This window comes from Camelus ferus, chromosome 3 (assembly GCF_009834535.1).
Source record: "Camelus ferus isolate YT-003-E chromosome 3, BCGSAC_Cfer_1.0, whole genome shotgun sequence".
Classification (NCBI taxonomy): domain Eukaryota; kingdom Metazoa; phylum Chordata; class Mammalia; order Artiodactyla; family Camelidae; genus Camelus; species Camelus ferus.
Window position 1 is genome coordinate 23,470,248 of NC_045698.1, and position 20,031 is coordinate 23,490,278.

Here is a 20,031-nt window from a genome sequence, read left to right on the forward strand (position 1 = left end):
ATACTTGTATTTCGTTTAATCCACAACGCTCATTTAAAGTCACTATTTTCCTAGGTCTCTTGTCTCCTAAATGAATGTTTTTCTATCTCAATGTAAAGCAGGTACTTAAACACTAATTTTCAATGATTTAGGAGCTGATCAGGCAGGGGGATTGTCATGATTCCCCCACCCCATCTCCTTCCATCTACCTATTAATATTTTCATGGGTCCCTTTAATCAGAAAGGGGTAGGAAAAAGAGAAACTTATCAAATAAGGTCATTTCTTTTTTTGTCAGCTGTTCTTGATAGGTTGAATAGTTGAAACTGTTCGCTAAATTAACCTTCTGAATTCTCTATGGAAAAATGAAGAGGTGTACTCTTTCTCTACCCCATTATCATGGATGACGGACTTAAGATTCTAGGATGTGAGCCCAGCGGTTACACAGAAGTAGCTTTTGAAAGTGACAAAGAGCCTTCTCTTTTTTCCCTTCTCCATCATTGCACAAATCTTCCTCAATACAAAATATGGAACAGGCGTCTTGACCCAGTGTGGTTTGGGTCCACCACTGCTTAGCTGTATGGCCTGTGTGTTCATCTCTCTGTGCAGGAATAAAATGGAATATTTCTCTCTTTTTCAAGGGAGAAATAATACAGCATGTGAAGTCCTTCAATCCTGACTTTAAGGGAGCCTTCTGGCCTTGAGAATGTACTGAATTCTGAAGAAGATAAAACTTTGTACTATTACTTATGTTTACAAAATACTGCATTTATTTGGGTAGATCCTTGATCCTTATCCTTTTCATCTCTGGTTAAAAATATTAGAAGAAAGCTCTTCCTCAATTCTATTATATTCTTCACTTAGCAAGTAATTAAGATTACTTATTAATTCTTTCGTGTTTAACATTTGGCCATCTTGTGTGGATAAAGAGCTAATATTGGAATCATATGACATGACACCAAATAAATGCCCCCCTGTATTAATCTAATCACTTTGTCCTACCTCTGACATTTCTAAGGGAGGCCAGACACATTATCGAATATACCAAATGCCATTCTGGAGGGGCCTTAATCTGAGCTGACCGAAAGTCTAATGTATCTAATTACTTGCTACAAGGCTTTCAGCTATGGCATCACAAAGTGATAATGGACTTTCTTATTTTCTCCTCCTGAAATTTTCTCCACAGTCCCCTGGGAGTACCTCGCGTATGTTTGTCACTAGTTTAAAGTGAAACCCATCCTCTTTACTTCCCTGCAAAGGTCTTCCAGGCTCTGGGCTCACGAGCTATTGCCAATTGTTCTCTGTTGTCTGTCTCATTCTTTTTGGTGTCTGCCATAATCCCACCTCTTCCAGGAGACTTGTAAAAGAATATTGTTTTATATTTATGCTCATAGAAGATTTGTGACAGAAGACTGTTAACATGCTCAGTCTTTGGTGAGAAGGATAATGTAACATGCAAAGAACTCAGCAAGACAAAAGACCCAGCCCACACGCTTATCCACCTCAACAAGACAACCTTTCTGGCTTACTCAGCACAGACTCAACAACAACCTAATCTGACTTTTTCCATTTTTGCCATTGATTTTTCTCTTACCAGAACATCCATGACATCAGTCACACCTGACACACAACTGGATGATTGGTATTACATTGCTTTCTATTCTTTAGTCCCTACAGATTAGTCAATCTTCTCATTCCAGTTACTATGTAAAAGCCTCAAGGACTGGGGCTCTATCAATGATTCTCACTGTACATCACTTGGGGAACTTAAAAAAATGATCAGTGTTCGGGGGTTATTGCTATATTGGTTGACCAGAATCTCTTGCAGGTAGGGCCCAAGGCATCGGTGTTTTTTGAGTTTCTTGATGACTTTCATATGAAGTCAGGATTAGAAATCACTGGTGTTATGATACCAAATAAATATTTGATTGTTTATCTTTAAATTTTTTCTACAAAGAACAGACTGTTGTTTTCTTATGAATTAAGTAAAATAAAGAAGTGAGTGTGTTTTGAGACCCATAAAGAACCTGTAGCTGTCCTGGAAAAGTTTACTGTCGTTTGGACACCTTCTGAAATCAAGCAGAAGGATCTGTATCTTCCACCCATTCCCACACCAGCGCTTGCTCAGGCAGCTCTGACTACCAATAAATCAATAAAATATAAAAATAAATGCTAACCCTTATTACACAGAAAAGTGAAAGTCCTAATCTGAATTTGTTAAACTCTTGCTCAGAATAGTAATTTCTTTAAAAATATCAATTTTTAAAACTATTATTTGTACTCATCTTTTCCCTAATAGCATTTAGGTACATTCCAAAATCAAATTCAATTGACATTCCAAATTCCAACATAATAACCATTAGTATGATATAAGCACTATAGCTTCCTTGACCTTTATACACAGTGTCTCCTTATTCTGACTGAATCCTGTTGGTCCCACCTCATCTTCTCTAGCTTTCTTGTGGTCCCCTGCACACACCGTGCTCATTCCTCTCCCAACTCTCATGGACTTTTCCCAGCCTCAATGACCTTATTGCTTTCATTGAGATTGGTAGTTCTTAACCAGTGGAGAGCCCCATAGTCACCTTCCCAGAGGACATTTGGGAATGTCTGAAGACATTTTTAGTTGTCACAAGGTGGAGGTGTGCTCTTGGGGTCTAGTGCGTAGAGAACAAGGATGCTGTGAAATACTCCATAATGAACAGGACAGCCCCCATGGCAAAGAATTATCCAGCTTCAGGTTGCTCTAGTGCTAAGGCTAAGAAACTTGGATTTAAACCATGAGCTATTCTTTCTGCACTGAAACCTCTATGCAGCTTCCGGGGTGGAAAGAATTGCTGATGGAGTTTATGAAGCACTTTGGATGTGCTGGGCACCATCACAGCTGTAGCCTCACAGAGCTCTGCTTTGCTGTAAACCAAAGTTCAGAGAGAAGTCAACAGGGGGAAGAGACTCAAATGACCTCTTTCTGGAGTCACATACACTTTCAATTCCAAAGATTCTTCTTTCTTGACAGCCTACTCCATCCTGGACCATGAACTCAAGACTTTCATCCTGAAAGCCATGTAACATGTATTTCTTATGCTTAGATTACCAGAAATTATTAAATCTTAAAAAAAAAATCCGTCCTAAGTACTCATTTGGGAAAGGACACAGAATGTCCAAATTGGATGTAGAAATAAATTATTACTGAAGGACAATAATCCAGAAATAAAAGATTAAATCTTGCACATTCAGTCATTTGAGTAGGGGAAGTGACAGCTCTGAAGGATGGGGATGAACTCTTCAGAGATAATGAAAATTAGGTGACAGAGGAAAATGTTGCAATTTGAAATTCATATCCAAGGAAATGACTGAACTAAGCTTTCGAAAACAAATAATATTAACACAGCAATTGACATTTATTATTTATTCTTTAGAAAAACAAATCAACTTAATTTTGTTTCTTTTATCCCCTTGTGAATTTGTGTGTATGATTTAGCTTTGGAGTTAGAATCTTCCACTTGTTTATAGCATTTTCATTGTGTTTTAATGTGTGAGAAATATTTTAAATTTTGGGATTCTGGTTTTAGCCCCCAAACCTGTTCATCCTGAGATCCCAGGCAGTAGCATGGTATCCTAGCCCAGCATAGAATTCTCAGCAGACAGATCTAGGTTCAAATCCAGGCTCTACCTCTTGCAGCTAAGAGATTTGGGAAAATTCTTGTGAAGATTTTAGTGTGCTCATCTGTACAATGGCATAAAAGTATCTTAACAGTCAGGGTGGCTAACATGAATAAATGATCTGGCAATATGGAAAGGGCTTGAAGGAGAGTGGGTTCTCAGTCCAGAAATCATGCTCCTTGGTATTTAACCAAAGGAGCTGAACATTTTATGGTCACACAAAAATCTGCACATGGATGTTGACAGCAGCTTTATTCATAATTGCCAAAGCTTGGAAGCAACCAAGAATGTCCTTCAGAAAGTGAATGGATAAACTGTGGTCCATCCAGACAGTGGAATATTATTCACACTAAAAAGAAATGAGCTATCAAGCCATGAAAAGACATGGAAAAACCTTAAATGTTCATTACTAAGTGAAAGAGGGCAATCTGAAAAGGCTATATACTGTACGTACCCCACTATATGACGTTCTGGAAGAGGCAAAACTATGGAGACAGTGAAAGGGTCAGTGGTTGTCAGGGGTCAGGAAGGAAGCAGAGGTGAATAGGCAGAGCACAGGGGATTTTTAGGGCAGATTTTTAGGGCTCTGTATGGTACTATAATGACAGGTATATGTCATTATATACTTGTCCAAACCCATAGAGTGTACAACATTCTATGAGAGTGGGTGAGAACTCTTTAGTAAACAGTGGACTTTGGGTGATTATGATGTGTTAATGTAGGTTCATCAATAAAAAAGTAAATAAATAAAGCAAAAGAAAAAGGAAAAAAAGAAAAATAGTGGGTTCTTAAAAATTGCTCGTTTCCCTCTGCCTCTTTACCCTGAGGTATGGCATTCAATTTCTCTGAACTCATAACTCCTTGTTTACCCCCTGGGGGTAGTACCCACCCTCTACCCCCTGACTTTACCATGAATATCATGGGAAGCTGAAATGCAATGGTAAATAAGAAGGACTTCTGTACGTTATCCATTATATTGGAATATTCCATGGAATTCTATTTAGCTCATCATATCCTACTTCAGAATGCATTTTCAGAAATTGTAGCTGTCACGTGTGGTATTTACTTAACATTTTCATGAGTCAAAATCTCTGACCAAGTTAGAGAGCCTATGTATTTCAACGAAAATGAACTACGTAATAAAAGCACCGTGGGTGAAGTTTCGAGTTGTAACTTCTGATAAAGATTTTAGTCCAGATACATTAAATAAACAAATACAGATTTAGGAAAAGGAAAAAAAAATATGTGTGTTTACATATCATGAGAACAAATAAATATTAGATATGAAATTTCAATAAAATTAGCTAGCTGGGATCAAGTAACCCTCTAAATACAGGTACCATGAATTTTTAACATAAATGTATATATGTATGCATGTAAGTATGAGTGTGTGTGTGTGTATCACCTTGGGCATAAAAATAAAAACAAGGGCAGACATTTTACTTTCAAGTTTAAAAAAAAAACACTATTGGGATCATTAATATCTCTCTCTGAAAGCTGTGCCTTTAGTTTGAGGTCTGAACTAGGTAAATTCAGGCATGATCTGCTAATTTTATTGATCTTAAAGGACCACAAATGGTGCTCAGGCATTAATCATGTATAGAAACAACAAACTCAGACCCTGGGAAATAGATACCAGACAGAGGGAAATCAAAACAAAAATGCGACCAAATGATAAAGATTTTAAAAGGCTTGCCAAATTACATATGCTTTGTTCTTCTTCCTTAAGTGTAATCTTCACATTGTTTAGAGGCAATTGGAGGAAGTTAAATTTCCAACACAACAGCAGAAACTGGGGAACAGGATGGATTGTTTTCCTCCCTTTGAAGTGTGACGATGTGGAATGGCAGCAGCGGCAGCTGCAGAAATGACCAGCAGCTCACCAAGAAAACCTGGGCACTGGATGTCACACTTGTGCTGACTGGGATGGCACAGGGCTGGTTGTGGCCATCAGCACTTCCATTCTAACTGCCAGGGCTTCATTACGGACTGTGAGAGGGAGCTGAGTAATTGATCCATTTCAAAAGTTTGCTCTAAATCAACACGCTGTATCCATGTACTCAGCTTAGGAAGCATTCCAAGAAAAAAAACCCAAAGTGTCAGTCACCTCGTCCTAACAATGCTGCTCTTAGAACATGAGGTAAAGAGATGCCAATTAACCACAAAGCCCCAAAGAGAACAGGGACTGTGGACAGTGACCAGGAGGCAGGGCATCCGGCAAGGCACCCAGAAGCCTGACTGCTGGTCCCAGCCCTGACAACAAGGGCTCCATCTTGCCGATGGGCATGTATCTCCTAGAGCCCTGCTGGCTGCTAGCTTTCTTAGGAAGTGAAATATTTGTGCTATTCCACAAATCCTTTGTCACGTGCTCTGAAGAAACCCTAATCACATGGTTTTCCAAGCTCTGGTGCTTCTATGACTTGGTAGAGAGATGGCCTCTTCTCTTTCCCTGCTTTTATGTTATGCTTGCATTAATTAGTAAGCCTGTGGCTGCAGTAACAAATCACCACAAACTTGGTGGCTGAAAACAACAGAAAAACTAGTTTCTTAGAGCTCTAGAGGCCAGACATCCAAGTCAGTGTTACTGGGATGAAGTCAAGGTGGCGGCAGGGCTGCACTCCCTCCAGAGGTGCTAGGGCAGATCCATTCCTTGCTTCTTTCAGCGTGGGGTAGCTGCCAGCGTTCCCTGGCTTGTGGCACATCACTCCAATTTTTTATTTAATTTTTCATTTTCTTTAATTTTTAAATTTTCTATTGAAGTACAGTTAGTTACAATGTGTCAATTTCTGGTCAAGGTCAGCATCTTCAAATCTCTTTCTCCTCCATCTTCATAATGCTTCTCCTGTGTGTGTGTGTGTGTGTGTGTGTGTGCACGCACACATGCATTTGTGTTTGAAATTTCCTTCTATCTCTCCTATAAGGACTCTAAAGGAATTGAGGGCCCAAGTGGATAAATAATCCAGGATACTCTCCCCAATTCAATACCCTTTTGCTTAATCACATCTGCACAGGTCTGAACTTTCCAAATAAGATAACCACTGCAGGCTCCTGGGGGCTAGTTTTCAGCCCACCATGTGACTACATTCGGAGCCAACTTCAAGTCCCCAGAGGTCAGCCTGTATCACTTAAGAATTCGCCTATCAAGGCTCCCCCTCTGTGTCTACCAGGCTTCACCTCCAGCGCATCCCCTGCCCTTCAGCCTTGGGACTCCTGTCCCAGTGCTCGCCTCCTAGCACCGGATGTATCTTACTAGAGGGTCACCTCCAACTAGAAAGTTCTAGTAATTAGAGTGCAGTGGCAGGAAAAGATGATCACCCTGAACGGAACTGAAGTCTGAAAAGAATGAAGACAGATGTTTAGCTACAGGTGAATAAGAAACTGTCAGATACAGACTGATGTCTGTTCTGAAACAGAGAGCTGATACCAGATGCACAACCTCCTCTGGCCATGGTGATTTTATGTACACAGCTCACATTCCCAGATCTCCCTGGCCTCAGCAGGTGAGTGCCTGCATCGAGACTTCTTGATGCACCTAGCACACCTAGCACAGGGCTTGCTCTGCTTTAGACGCAGCCCGAGTAAGGGAAGAGGTGCACGCTTCTTGGAGGGGTCCTGCTGCAGGCTTATAGCTAGCCAGCCTTGAGTTTTAGGACCTCTTCCTGGAACCAGGTACCCAAACCAGATACGTATCTTTTATTAAATCACAATATCACAGTGCTCAGTACATGATAACTGCTCTACGGTTATTGTCACCATCGTATCTCTCATGGGAAATAACGAAATGCTTAACAAATGCTTGCTGGTAATATTAAGGCCCAGGCATACTACATAAAACAATAAAAATGAGAACTTGAACCTCAGAGGTAAAATTAGATCCAGGAAATAAACAGCTGTGGCTTTAAGGAGGTAGCCCCTCACCAGAGAGAGTGGCTTTGAAAAGTGAGGTGAGACTCCCCGGCACGTGCCCAGGGAGCACAAAAGGAAGTTACTGGCAGAGGGTCGTAACTTTGAGGGAGAGTAGGAATGAAGGAAGCACGTAAACTCTACAGAGTGGTAGGCTCTCAACTAGAAAAGGCTATGGATAAGAAAGGGTCCTCTTTCCTCCTGTCGGCCCTGATAGTGGTGGGAGGAGGGGCAGAAAAGTAGGCAATGTTGCGTGGAGTTTGTTAATTTGCTATTGGACGAGTTAGTGTCAGTCATCTCATTTCAAGGTTTCGATATGGATGCATCCAGACTCTACAGACCCTGGATACAAGGGCAGGGCTTTTACTGCTATTTTTATGGGGGGACGTGCTACTAGGGAGGCGGACCAGCTAAAACCCACTCTCGAGTCTTTAGTTTTTTAAATTGAAGTGTAGTTGATCGATCTGCAGTGTTGTGTTGATTTGGGGGTACAGCATAGTGATTCAGTTATTTTTTTTCTGATTGTATTCCATTATATTTCTGATTATATTCCATTATTACAATACATCATGATATTGAGCATAATTCTCTATGCCATACAGTGAGAAAAAAAAAAGAAAGAAAAGAAGTTTCCTCTTTCCAGGGGCTCATTCTTTCGTGAAAAGAATTTATAGAAACTGCAATTCCACACAGAATCTGGTGGGGCCTAAACCTCTTGTCAAGTCCCCAGTTCTTCCCAGGAAAACAGTTCCAGGGCAGAGTAACAGCAAGGTGACGGACAGCAGCACCCCTGTCCCGCCTCCACAGAGGTGGGTCCAGCTCTGGACCTCACAGCCCACCTCTACCTGGCAGAAACTGCAGAACCAGATAATCAACCTTCTGACTCTGAGATGAGAGCTCCTGCCCTCTGCGGCTGGCCTGTTTGCCTTCACTGACTTGTCTGGACTCTTCTGTTTTGGCCTAGTTCTTTGGCTTTTATCCATTCTCCAAGCTCTTCTTTAAGTCCAGCCTGTCACTTGTTAGATTTATTATGCCAACTAGTCCCCTCCTATTAAACTAAACTCTTCTTAGTATGTCTTCTTGGGGCTGGAATGAAGCCTGATGGAATCTGCATCCAAAATACATCCCTGTTTAAGGTCATGAGAGAATGAAGACACTGCCCAGAACTGAATGTTCCTTTCCCTCCTCTCTCCTTCCTTCTCTCCCTTTGTTTCCCTTTCTTCCTTCTTTTTCCCACTCCTCTTTCTCTCTTTTTTGTAAGTCCCTTTGTAATGTAAGCCCCTCATAATAACATCCTGGCTACCTTCTAGAATCTCAATATCCTGAACCAATATGATTAGGAGCAAATGAATACCTCTACTACAGTGTTCTCAACCAGGGGTGATTTTTGCCCCCAGGAGACATCCAGCAAAGTCTGGAGGCGTTCGTGGTGGTCACATCCCGGATGGGGAAGGAGTGCTATAACATCTAAATAGATACAGGCCAGGGGGGCTGCTAACGTCCTGCGGTGCACAGACAGCCCCCCACAACAAAGGGTTATCCAGCCCCAAGTGTCAACAGCGCAGAGGTTGGGACAGCCTGGCCCGCAAGTCCATTCTTACAGGCAGCCCTCAGTGCCAACGAACACTGCCATCTGAAGGTGTCAGTGTGCTGTCTAGAAGCTACTGTCACACTGGTGAAGTGCTTTTGGAAAAGGTAAACCCATTAGCTAAAGACTTTTTGGACAATCTACATACCATTCTCTTCAACAGTGCTTGGGGACTTAAGTCTGACCGAACATTTAAACACTGAACACACCAGCTTCGTAAGAAATACTGCTCTCTGGGGAGAAAATGTCTCTCCTCCCACAGCTTGTCACAGGTTCCAACAGCATAGCTGCAGACACCTGTGACAGCTTTCCTGTATTTATTCCAAAAACAAAGCCACACAGCCTTCCCCTATCTCTCAGCCTGGATTACTGTTAAATCAGACCCCAAACTCCAGCTGTTACCAGTGGTTACCTGGGTGGACAATCCTTTTCATGGCACTTCTTCTGTCTCCCATTGGGCTGTGTTTCTGGGTCGCAGAACGTAGCTTTCACCATCCCGTGACCCTTCTTCATGCAATGGGCAGTCTGGCGGCGGATACCTGGGGGCCAGACAGAAAAGTTCACGTGTATTAAATCCAGAGCCCACATGGTCAGTGTCAGGTGAGGCCACTGGTCATGCCTATAGCTGATGGGAAAGCTATCCATAAGGTATTTGGTTTCTAAAGTAGGGATGAGGAGTGGGGACCTTTTATTACCTGTGCCCATACTGCAGCAGGTGATGGATGGAAGAGATCTTGCTTAGGAAGGACTACAGACAATGTATGTAGGTTAATATATAGTCTAATACATAGATTACAGCTTCGCTGTGGAGACAAGCCTAACACACATATGCCAAATAAAAAACAAAGTGAAATTTAAATAATGAAAGCAGGTATCATCACCAGGTGTTACAATAATAATGTTACATTATTAGTTTAATAAAGGAATTGAGGAGGTACGGAGTCTTATATTAGGTGGAGTCTATAAACTCTGAAAGACAGGAATAAAATTCAAAATAACGTTGTGAGGTTCGAGAGGATATGGCTTTTAAAGCAGAGGGTTTTGACAGCAAGGACTGATATTACTACAGCCTTCTGAAACCGGGTTGGTAATGGGAGTGAAAGGGGCACATGGCAGTGGCCAGGTCCACAGGCAGACAAAGCACCTCTGCGGGCTGGAGTGGACTCTGGATATGTAATAGTGTACACGTGTAGTGCCTGCCTAGCCCACGGCACTGTTCAAAATTGTGTGTGTGTGTGTGTGTGTATACATATGTGTCCCAGACAAATATACATGCATACATAAATGTGTGTGTCTGTATTGCGTACTACCTGTTATCTGCTATGATATATAATCTCTGAAACCTCACAACAACCCAGTGAGGTCAACACCATCATCACTATCTGACGGATGAGGAAACTGAGTGAAGTCACAAAGAAAAGAAAGGACCACTGGCTTTGCTGGCTCAGACATCATTAGCAAGAGAACACAGGAGTGGCCGGAACGTCCCAGATTGAAAGGCGGAAGGGCAGTGAGGAAGGAGGCATCATGTCTCCTGAGAGAACTGATGCTTCCATTGAAATATGAAATACTCGGTGAGAAGACTAAAGACTGCGGCCCTGGGACAGAGCAATCAGCCTACAGAGACATGGGCACCCTGAGTTCTCAGGGCATCCAGGTCTCCAGGGGGCTCACTAGTGAAGCCCAGAGCTGGAAACGCCTTGAGTAAACCAATGATAAACTAGTCACCTCCTCACTTTGGCACCAAAGACATGGAGTGGCTTCCCCACAACCATGTGGCTGGTGGGACCAGGACTGGGGCAACTCCCTACCACCCACCAGCTCATGCTGCCTCATGCCAGCCCCGTCTCCAGGACTCATGGACTCATGCCAACCCCATCTGCCAGGCTGACTCGCACACTCAGATGCCAGAGATTGCATCTCCCCATTTAAAAGTATCAGAGGGAGTTTCAAAACAGTAAGTGAAGCCTTTAAAATGAATCAGCAATATTTTCTTGTCAAATCAACACTATTTTATTCTTTTGGAAGGGATAGGTAATCTGTCAACCACTCCGGCTTTCTCAGCTGATAGACTATGGGTTCTTCTTCTTCTGTCGTATAAATAAACACTACCAACAGCCAGAAGCAACATTGTAAAGGAACTTTCATGGCACAATGAGTAAGTCACTGTCTGGAAAGACAGAGACACCTATAGAGGCAGACAATGTGAGTGGAGTGGAGACTGAAATGGTTAAAGCCGGAAGAGCTGATGTGTATCTGCCATTGTAGAAGAGAGACAAAGAAAAAGCTTAGCTACTTAGAAGTTTCATGCAAACTTCGGGTAATTGGGCAAATTCTTGATGTCAAAACATATAAAAGAGTTGGAAATCTCCCCCAAAAGGCTTGTTTCTGTGTGTGAATAGAGAAGATAAGCATGCTTAGTGCTCCTGCCTCCAGAAGTAGTAGAAGGGCACAGAACATCACATAAAATCCCTGCCAGAGAGTAAATAACATTTTATGGGTCAATCCACTGGACCAGTTGTCAGACAAACGGATGAATGGGCCAGGCAGATACAGCCCGAGTGTACAGGGGAAAATTAATGACATGTCAGAGTATCTCTGTTGGAATTAATGGTTGTGGTGACCACTAATCTTTTATTCTTCTAGCTCTTGGGTTCTTACTTGACAGTTACAAAGCTAAGCCCACATCTTCCAACAAGGGGTCTCAACTCAGTAGATTGATTTCTCCCACGTTACAGGAACACAATACCTGGCCAGGTATATCTTCCTCAACTCTGGTGCTTGTGAGTTCACTTGGTACAATTTAATCTATAATTTTATTCCTTCTCAAATTCTGGTTAAGTATATAAAACAAATAAACAAAATCCAAGGGTCTTGGGTTCTAGCCTCTATTTTTCCTTTTACCCACCATTTGGCTACTACAGGAAAATGAGGATATGATATTCGGATTAAGGGCAGGATGCTGAGCTGGTTGGTTTCTGGGAGTGTCATCCACATTTTAAACTCTATCATCTACAAAGGGAAGATAAAGATTAATCACTGGAAACCTTGGCTAATAAGAGGATTCTGGTTACTATAATTTTATCATTAACTGTGAAAATAGTTTGTTGCAACTGCTGTCAGAACGTTTCAAAATTACAGTTCATGTTGCCTCAGTGAACGTGACTATGACAAGCTGTATTTTCCAAAGACAGCTGCAACAATCATTTCTCATCTGGCACCTTCTACGATGTGACGATGACATCTCTCCATCCCGACATGGGGTTACCCTGGCCTGGGACCAAATGCAGAAATGAAGCTGTGTGAGTTCAGAGGCTAGGTCATAAAAGGTCACGCAGCTTCCATCAGGTTCTTTTGGATCTGTCTTTCTCTGGACACGCCAGCTGGGTGAGAAGCCCGTGCCCTTGGAGAGGTCAGGCGTAGGTGCTCCAGCTGACAGCCCCCGGTGAGTCATCCAGCCTGGGTGCCAGTCATCTGAGTGAAGAAGCCTCCGAACGACTTTAGCTCCCAGGCATTTGAGTCATTCTCAGCCATTCAGGTCTTCCTAGCTGAGGTGCCAAACATTGTGAAGCTGAAAAATATCATCCCCACTGTATCCTGTCTAAGTTTACAAACTGTAGAACCCATAAGCATAATACAATGACGGTGTTTTACCACATTAAACTGAGGTTGATTTGTTATCTAGCAGCAGTAACTGGAACAGCACTCAAAAGATGCTAGCTTTCCTCCTTTCTTCAGTCAAGACCTAGAGCTACAGTCCAGCTTGGCTCGCTAGCAGACCATCCACTACTGATTTTATTGATTTTTCATTTCATCCTCTCCTGTGTGAACGCTTCTTCTGCTTGTCACTCCCGATTCATTCTGCAACTGCCCTGAACCCTGGGAAGCTGATGCTATGGACTGCTGTGGCTTCCGGCTGGATTTGGGGAATGGAGGTGCTGTCTCTCTGGATAACCGCTCCTTCTCTTACTTCTTCAGGCCTAGGGTTGGTAGCCTTGTTTCCCCCATCCTCCACTATTAATGGACAGAGGTAATGAATCCCCTTTTGTGGTTTCCCCAAGCCCCACCCACACATTTGAAAGCAGTCAAAGTATTCCACCTAGGTGTGAAGGGCACCCTGACTGACAACGTAGCAAAAAACTCAAACTATCAATCTTGAGTGACGTACTCATTAATTAACTCTGTAAATCAACTGCTGGAGTAACAGACTCTTTTGCTGACATAGGATATTATAATACCCCTCGTAGAGGGGGTCAGAATCCTTTTAAGAGTAGAGATCACAACAGAACACTGCAAATGTAGAACATGTAACAGATTAGATTGAATCTATATGACCTTGACCTGTCCCTGGGATTTAAAGAAGAAAAATAATATTGGCTTCTCATTTGGCTTGCCTTCTGACTCTTACGCACTGAACACAGCCCCAAAATAAATTCTAGTTAATTAGGGATGTCAGTCAACACATTGGCCCAGTTCTAAGTTAGCTGCTTATCTAGAAGTATTTACTTGAAAAGGACATTAAGTGAAAATCAATCACATTCTAAAATATATGAGAATCAAATTTAAAATGTTATTTATAGAGGTTTCTGAGTTGCTTTCTCCATATAGCGATGAGAGTGTCAACATGCAGCTGTAAATATTTGGTAAATCTTATTAGATACTCACAGTGAAAGATCAGTTAAGAGCTCTTGTTTTTAAAGAATTATATTTATACACCCCTGAACCTGGTCATCTTCAGTGGAAATTATGCCTTGATACAAAGAACAAGTAAAGTTTCTGTCTGAAAACAAGACAAAACAAAATAAAACAAAAAAATGACAAAGCTCATCATATTCTCAATTCAATATTGAGACTGTAAATTAGAGGGAGCCTGTTATATGGTTGTTTTAGTTCATATAAGATTTTCCTGACTCAAAAATTCAGTTTAGGAAGGGTATAGAGAAATCAACTGAAGACTTAGCTTACTGTAATGACCCATGTCAGAAAATGCAACATTTCCTTCTGTATCTAAACTTAGGATCAAAGATACTCAAGCACTGAATATTTAATCACATCATCTGAAAGAGATTCAAAGCACTGCATACCCAGTCTTTAAAATACTGACAAAGAGCAATATCTTTTTCTAAATAACCATTTGAGTACAAGTTAAACAGTACAAGCTAAGCTTTACATTAGCACGTAAACTATAATTCTCCTAAAGTTGTGTCCATCCTAAATCTATCAACTTTCAATTTCAGGTCCCACTAAACATTTACTTCATGTTTTCTGGCTCCTTGACCTTTTCATCTCTGATTTCCTTGATGCAATCTCCAGGACCTTCACACGGTCTTTGCAGTTTTTAATATGTGCCTTTTCCTACCAGAACATGGCGCTCTTTAAACAAAGGGACAGTGTCTACACTCCTGAGAGAATTCAGCCAAGCAGGGCAATGTCCAGGGTGGGGCACAGGAAAATGTTCTCCCTTTCGTGCAAGCCATTGTTGTACTTATACACCCAAAACACAACAGAGACAGAGCACACAACTGGCAAAGGTCACGTTTAGAAGTGATGACCCATTGTCTCACAACAGTGTCATTGCTCGAAGTTTTACAAGATACAGGGGAGTTTTGGTTAGAATGTATAACAACTGATAGATTTCTGCAGTACTAGGGTTGCAATGGGGCAAAATGGTGGCCTGTACATTTTTATGAAAGAGATCTTGAGGTTTCTACAAAATATTTTTTGTTTAGTAAGGAGTCCCAAAGCTTCCAACTGAGACCAATATCTGTGTCAAGCCATTTCTGCAGCTGTTCCTTTACAGATAATCCATTGGTTGAACGTTTATGGTTGATCTTTTGATGAGTAACTTGGGTCAGTTTTCTTCAACAAGCCTCTTGTCATGACTTGTTAGTCCATTGCCTTACAACTTTTCGTGAGGGACAGCAGTCCTAAATTCTCCCAGAGTCACCCCAAAGTCACATCCCAGGAGTGAAAGCAAATATGGTGGAGAGGACAGAAGAATGAACATTAGCAGCGAGAGAGGTCCATTGCAGGTATCCTCTGAGTCCTCTTTACCTTTGAAAAGTGGCTGTGGGAAATAAGTGGGCTGGCTTTGATGACACTTCGCTACGTTTATAATATTGCTCTGCCAATTTTTCACATGGATTTCTGCTCTCGAACAAAGATGATAAAAATGTTTAAACAGTCCAACTAAAAAAAATAACATCTTAGTGAATTTATGCTTAAGCAGCCCTTTGCTCCTAATGCACAACAGTAATATGTAAAATATAAATATATAAAAGTTATTAAATGATAAAATATAACTCTATAAAAAGGGAAAAGCAAAAAGTCACAAGGTTCAAATGTAGGGAAACATCCTGGCCAAAGGGTGAGTAGCACTTAAGTGAAGGGTCTGCCAGGCTCTTGGCCAGAAGCTGTTAGTGGATGGTGGCCACGTGCTCAGCTCCAGTGAAGTCTGAGGATGGGAAGGAGACCCCAGCCCCTTCATCACAAACTTTTTAGAGTCTTAACTCTTGATGAATTTCAGGCCCAGGAAAGTGGCAAAATAAAGTCTTAGCTTCTCAACCAGGCATTCAGCCAAGCTGCCTAATGGCTCTGTCATGATTCCTAATGAATTGTCAATGTCACTAGTCGACAGCAATTCTGACCCACTTTAACAAGTCCTGTCCTGAAATGAGGTCGCACAGTGTGGTCAGGAAAAAAACTGCAAAATCTAGAAAGAGTTGTGTGGACACAGAGAGAAAAGTGGAGGAAATGGATAGGAAAGCGAAAAATAAAAAGAAACTAAAAGGAAACCACACTCAAATCAAGCCTGTAATTTTAATTCCAAAGTCCCTTAAGAAATATAATGCCAAGAAAGGCAACAAAATAATTGTAACAGAATTCACTTGGGGTAAAATAAATTTCAGAGGGCAGTGCTATGGACTGAATGTCCATGTCCCCTAAAATTCCTATGTTGAAGCCTTAACCCCCATGTGACGGTATTTGGAAGTGGGGCCTCTGGGAGGTGATTAGTTCATGAGGGTAAGACCCTCACGGCAGAATTAATGCCCTTATAAAAAGAAGAAGGGACACGAGAGGTCGTGCTCTCTCTACCATGTGAGGATGCGGGGAGAAGGTAGCCATCTACAAGCCAGAAGAAGATTCTCACTAAGAACTGAATCTGCCAGCACCTCGAACTGGGACTTCCCAGCCTCCAAAACTGTGAGAAATAAACGTTTATTGTTTAAGCCACCCAGTCTATGGTATTTCGTTACAGCAGCCCAAACTAAGACAGGCAACCTGACATACATTGTAAAATAAACACGCTACCGCCTTTGCCTTTGGGCATTTCACCTAGAAATCTCACAGGTGCTTTAACTGAACATAACATAATCATAAACTCCTCTTTAGACCTGTTTCCTGTGACATACTCCCTGTCTCAGTGAGTGATACCACCATTAGCCAGTTGTGCAAAGGAGAACACTGGGTGTTACCCTCCACCTTCCCTCCCGCTCAATCCTCTCTCCACCAACAGATAAACCGAACCAACCACCAAGTCCAGTCCACTCCACCTCCTAGACAGCGCCACATTTGTATCATTTTCCCACCTGTGCCACCGTAATTTTAGTTCAAGCCACTGTTAGTACTTCCCTCAATCGCTGCCAAGGTCTTCTCTCTCTTTTCCTTCCCTCTGGTGTTTCCCCCACACAGACATAAAATTTTGACCCTAGTTAACTCTGGGGGCTGGGGAGGAAGGAAAGGGAGTGGAGTTAGGGAGTGCTCCCCAAGTGTATCTGCACAATTTTTTTTTCTTAGAAAAGGAGAGTGAAACAAACATGACATAATAAGATCTGATGAAGCTGAGGTGTTGATATGCAGGAGTTTGTTGCATTCTGTTTTGCTGGGATATTTGAAATATTTTTCAGTAAAAAAGTACAAAACTAAAATAGCACAGTAATAGATCAAATAAGATAAAATGCTACTGCCTGTTTGTAACCCTTTTACTATGAGAATCAATTTGGTAGTAAGTTTCTTGGCATTATAATATTTTTACTCTTCGAACCTAGAAATTCCATCTACAGATTAATACTAATGAGATCATTCCTTACATGGGTCCAAAGATGCTTATTAGAGGATGATGATGAATAAGGAATTGGCTGAGGGAGTTTTGTTTTTTCTTGCCAGTGCAATACAATGTATCCACAAAAATGATAGCCACGAAGACTGAATAACACATGGAAAGGTACCCACCTTATGTTGTGAAGTGAAAACCTGTGTGTATATGTAAAGAAATACATCCATATGCACACAACTATGTACATCTATGATTAGAAAAAAGAATATTGAAAGGCAATAAAGCAAAGTACCAAAGTACATGTGTTAGGGGAGTGACTTCCTCTATTTTTAATTTTTCAGTAAATCATTTAGCTTAATTTGATAATACAGAAATTTTAGCTTAAAGGAAATAAAAATACATCACTGAATGACTCAAGTGTTTCAGGCAGTCTTCTATGTATATATTTAGCAGTGAGTGTCCTATGTGAATATTAGCATTTCATTCTCTACGTTGGAGAGTATGGAGGTAGATATACTGTCATTCTTCTCTGCCAGAATTAAGAGCACTCACTGTCACTCGAATAGACAGTGCGGCTGAGATTCAGGAGGGCACACGGGTACTAGGATAGGTCCTGTTGAGGTTTAATAACCAGAATGACATTTGCCCAAGTTGGCAGAGGTGCTGCTGGAGGATCAGGCTGTATCAAAACCAAATGCCCGATTCACATTTGGTAAGGCTGTTTCATTTCCCACCTAACTGTGGATGTATCCTTATGATTACTGCACAAATCAGCCATTTATATTGTATTTCCTATGCTCTGAATACTGCACAAGTCATGCAAAGGGTTTGGCCCATGTTGAAATAGAAGATGAAGGCCAGGGTGGATGGCCCTGCCCGGTCAGGACCGGCTGAGTTTCACGCCTTGGTGTCCTGGGACAAATGATTTAAGCTTAAAGCTTAAACTGTAATAGGGAAGAACAAATTGCTCCCCATGTTAGGTCTGCTCCTTTAGCCTGTGCTGTTTCCTGTGGTTAGTCATGCTGGTTCTGCATGCTTGTAAAAGACTGTTGCCCATAGCCTGAAATATACGGGATAGGGTTTTACACTTTCCTATTCATGTAGAGATAAAACGTTGCAGAACAGAGAATAACATTTGTCCTGTCGGAGGTTTACAGAACATCAGGGCCTGAGCTAGTGGACAGCTGCAAGAACAAAGGATTTTGACACCAGGAAGTTTGCACCAACCAACTATGCCTCAGACCCCTTTTTAGTATCAAAGGAGCTTGAATTCTGACTTGGGTAAGATGGTTCTTCTGGACACTAGTCCCCCATCTTCTGGGTCTGCTGGCTTTCTGAATAAAGTCATTATTCCTTGCCCCAACACCTCATCTCTCGATTTATTGGCCTGTCATGCAGTGAGCAGAATGAGTTTGGACTCAGTAACAAAACCTGTACTTTGTTAAAAAAAAAAAAAAGTTGGGGGAGAAAGAACAAAAGGGATGCAAAATCTAAAAAGTACTCGTTAACTACAGTCCCGATGACTTCATTTTCCTCACAACTGCTCCTCAGGGAAATCTTTTTCAACAGCTTATTTCCTGCTTCAATTGCTTTTGCTTCTCAGTGAGCCCAGCCCTCCTGGGCAGTCGGGGCAGGACATCTGGAAACCCAGGAGGCAGCGGTGGGAATAGCAGAGCTGACTCTTACTAACGCCACTTTCGATTGCTGCCAGATGGCACCTTTGACGTGGACAGATACAGAGGTTTAGGGTTTTCAAAATGTCAGACATTTTGAAACGAACAAAAGATTCCTGTGATTTCTAAAAGTTGCCCTTGGTTATCTATACTGAAGGAGGAAAAGAAAGAAGTTGGTAACACAAAAATTGCTTACAAGGCTGATGGCACATGACTCAGTCTGTCGCTGGACCTCTTTCCAGACTATCTCCTGGCAGGTGGAGGGTGGGAAGAAGCAAGTGAACAAGTGAAGTGGAGACAAAGCACGTGAGAGGGAAGCCCGGGGAGGGGAGGCTGTGTTCTCTCGATTCCTTCACTTTGAATTCTTTTGCAACATTGCTGAGTCTGACAATTCAGCTTGTACCGCCCTAGTTTTACAGTAGTAACACTAGAGGTAGGAAATTCCAGAGCAGACTTGGACATGATCCAAGGGGAGAAAGAGAGGCAGAGGCTTTCTCATTGGCCAACGTGACAAAAGCCCCCAAATGAGTGAAGAAGCCTAAGTACCAGAACAGCCCCTGTGCCCTGCCCTCGGAGGCCGGGGGGAAGTTCATCTAACACGGCAGCGGAGAGAGTCTGCGCTCTCCAAACGTCCATGTGCTCCTTTACAGCTAGAAGCCTCTTTCTGCACTTGGATTGCGCACATGGGACTAAGGCCAATCAATGAAACGTGAGCAGAAGTGGTTTGTGTTACTCCAGGCCAAGGCCACTGCTAAGGGCCAGCCTGCCTCTTCGGTTTCTCTCTGGGAGCCAGGCATTTCCAGTGTCCCAGCTCAAGGTGAAGCAGGGCCACTTCACCTGCATCTGACTTAGGGTGGGTTAAACCCTTCATCGTGTTCCTGAGACTTTGCTATCTTTGTTACCATAGCAGAACTTGCCCCTTCCTGACATGCTGGACAGCAAGGAATCTCTCCCAGGCTTGACTTTATGAGGGAAAATTATTCTCCTTGTAGATATGAAAATTTGGTAAATCGGAGATAGAAGAAAAACACTGGGCTAGGAATTAGGAGAGCTAGATACGGTCTGAATTTGGCTGTGGTTTAAAGTACGCCTCTCGTGGGTTGTTTGACTTTCCTCAACCAGAGCAGTTTTAAACCTTTCTGTTTTGCTTTATAAAAAGACATGTTAACCC

At 42.0% G+C, this 20,031-nt stretch overlaps 1 protein-coding gene across 3 annotated transcripts in view; it reads right to left on the reverse strand.

Annotated features, from left to right (window-relative positions):
- ADAMTS12 (ADAM metallopeptidase with thrombospondin type 1 motif 12) overlaps positions 1-20,031 on the reverse strand; it is a 287,460-nt gene that overhangs the window by 45,768 nt on the left and 221,661 nt on the right. For all 3 annotated transcript variants that reach the window (XM_032470755.1, XM_032470748.1, XM_032470757.1), the window contains one exon: positions 9,544-9,670. In XM_032470755.1, coding sequence (XP_032326646.1) covers positions 9,544-9,670 — 127 coding nt within the window. The remainder of the gene's footprint in view (positions 1-9,543; positions 9,671-20,031) is intronic.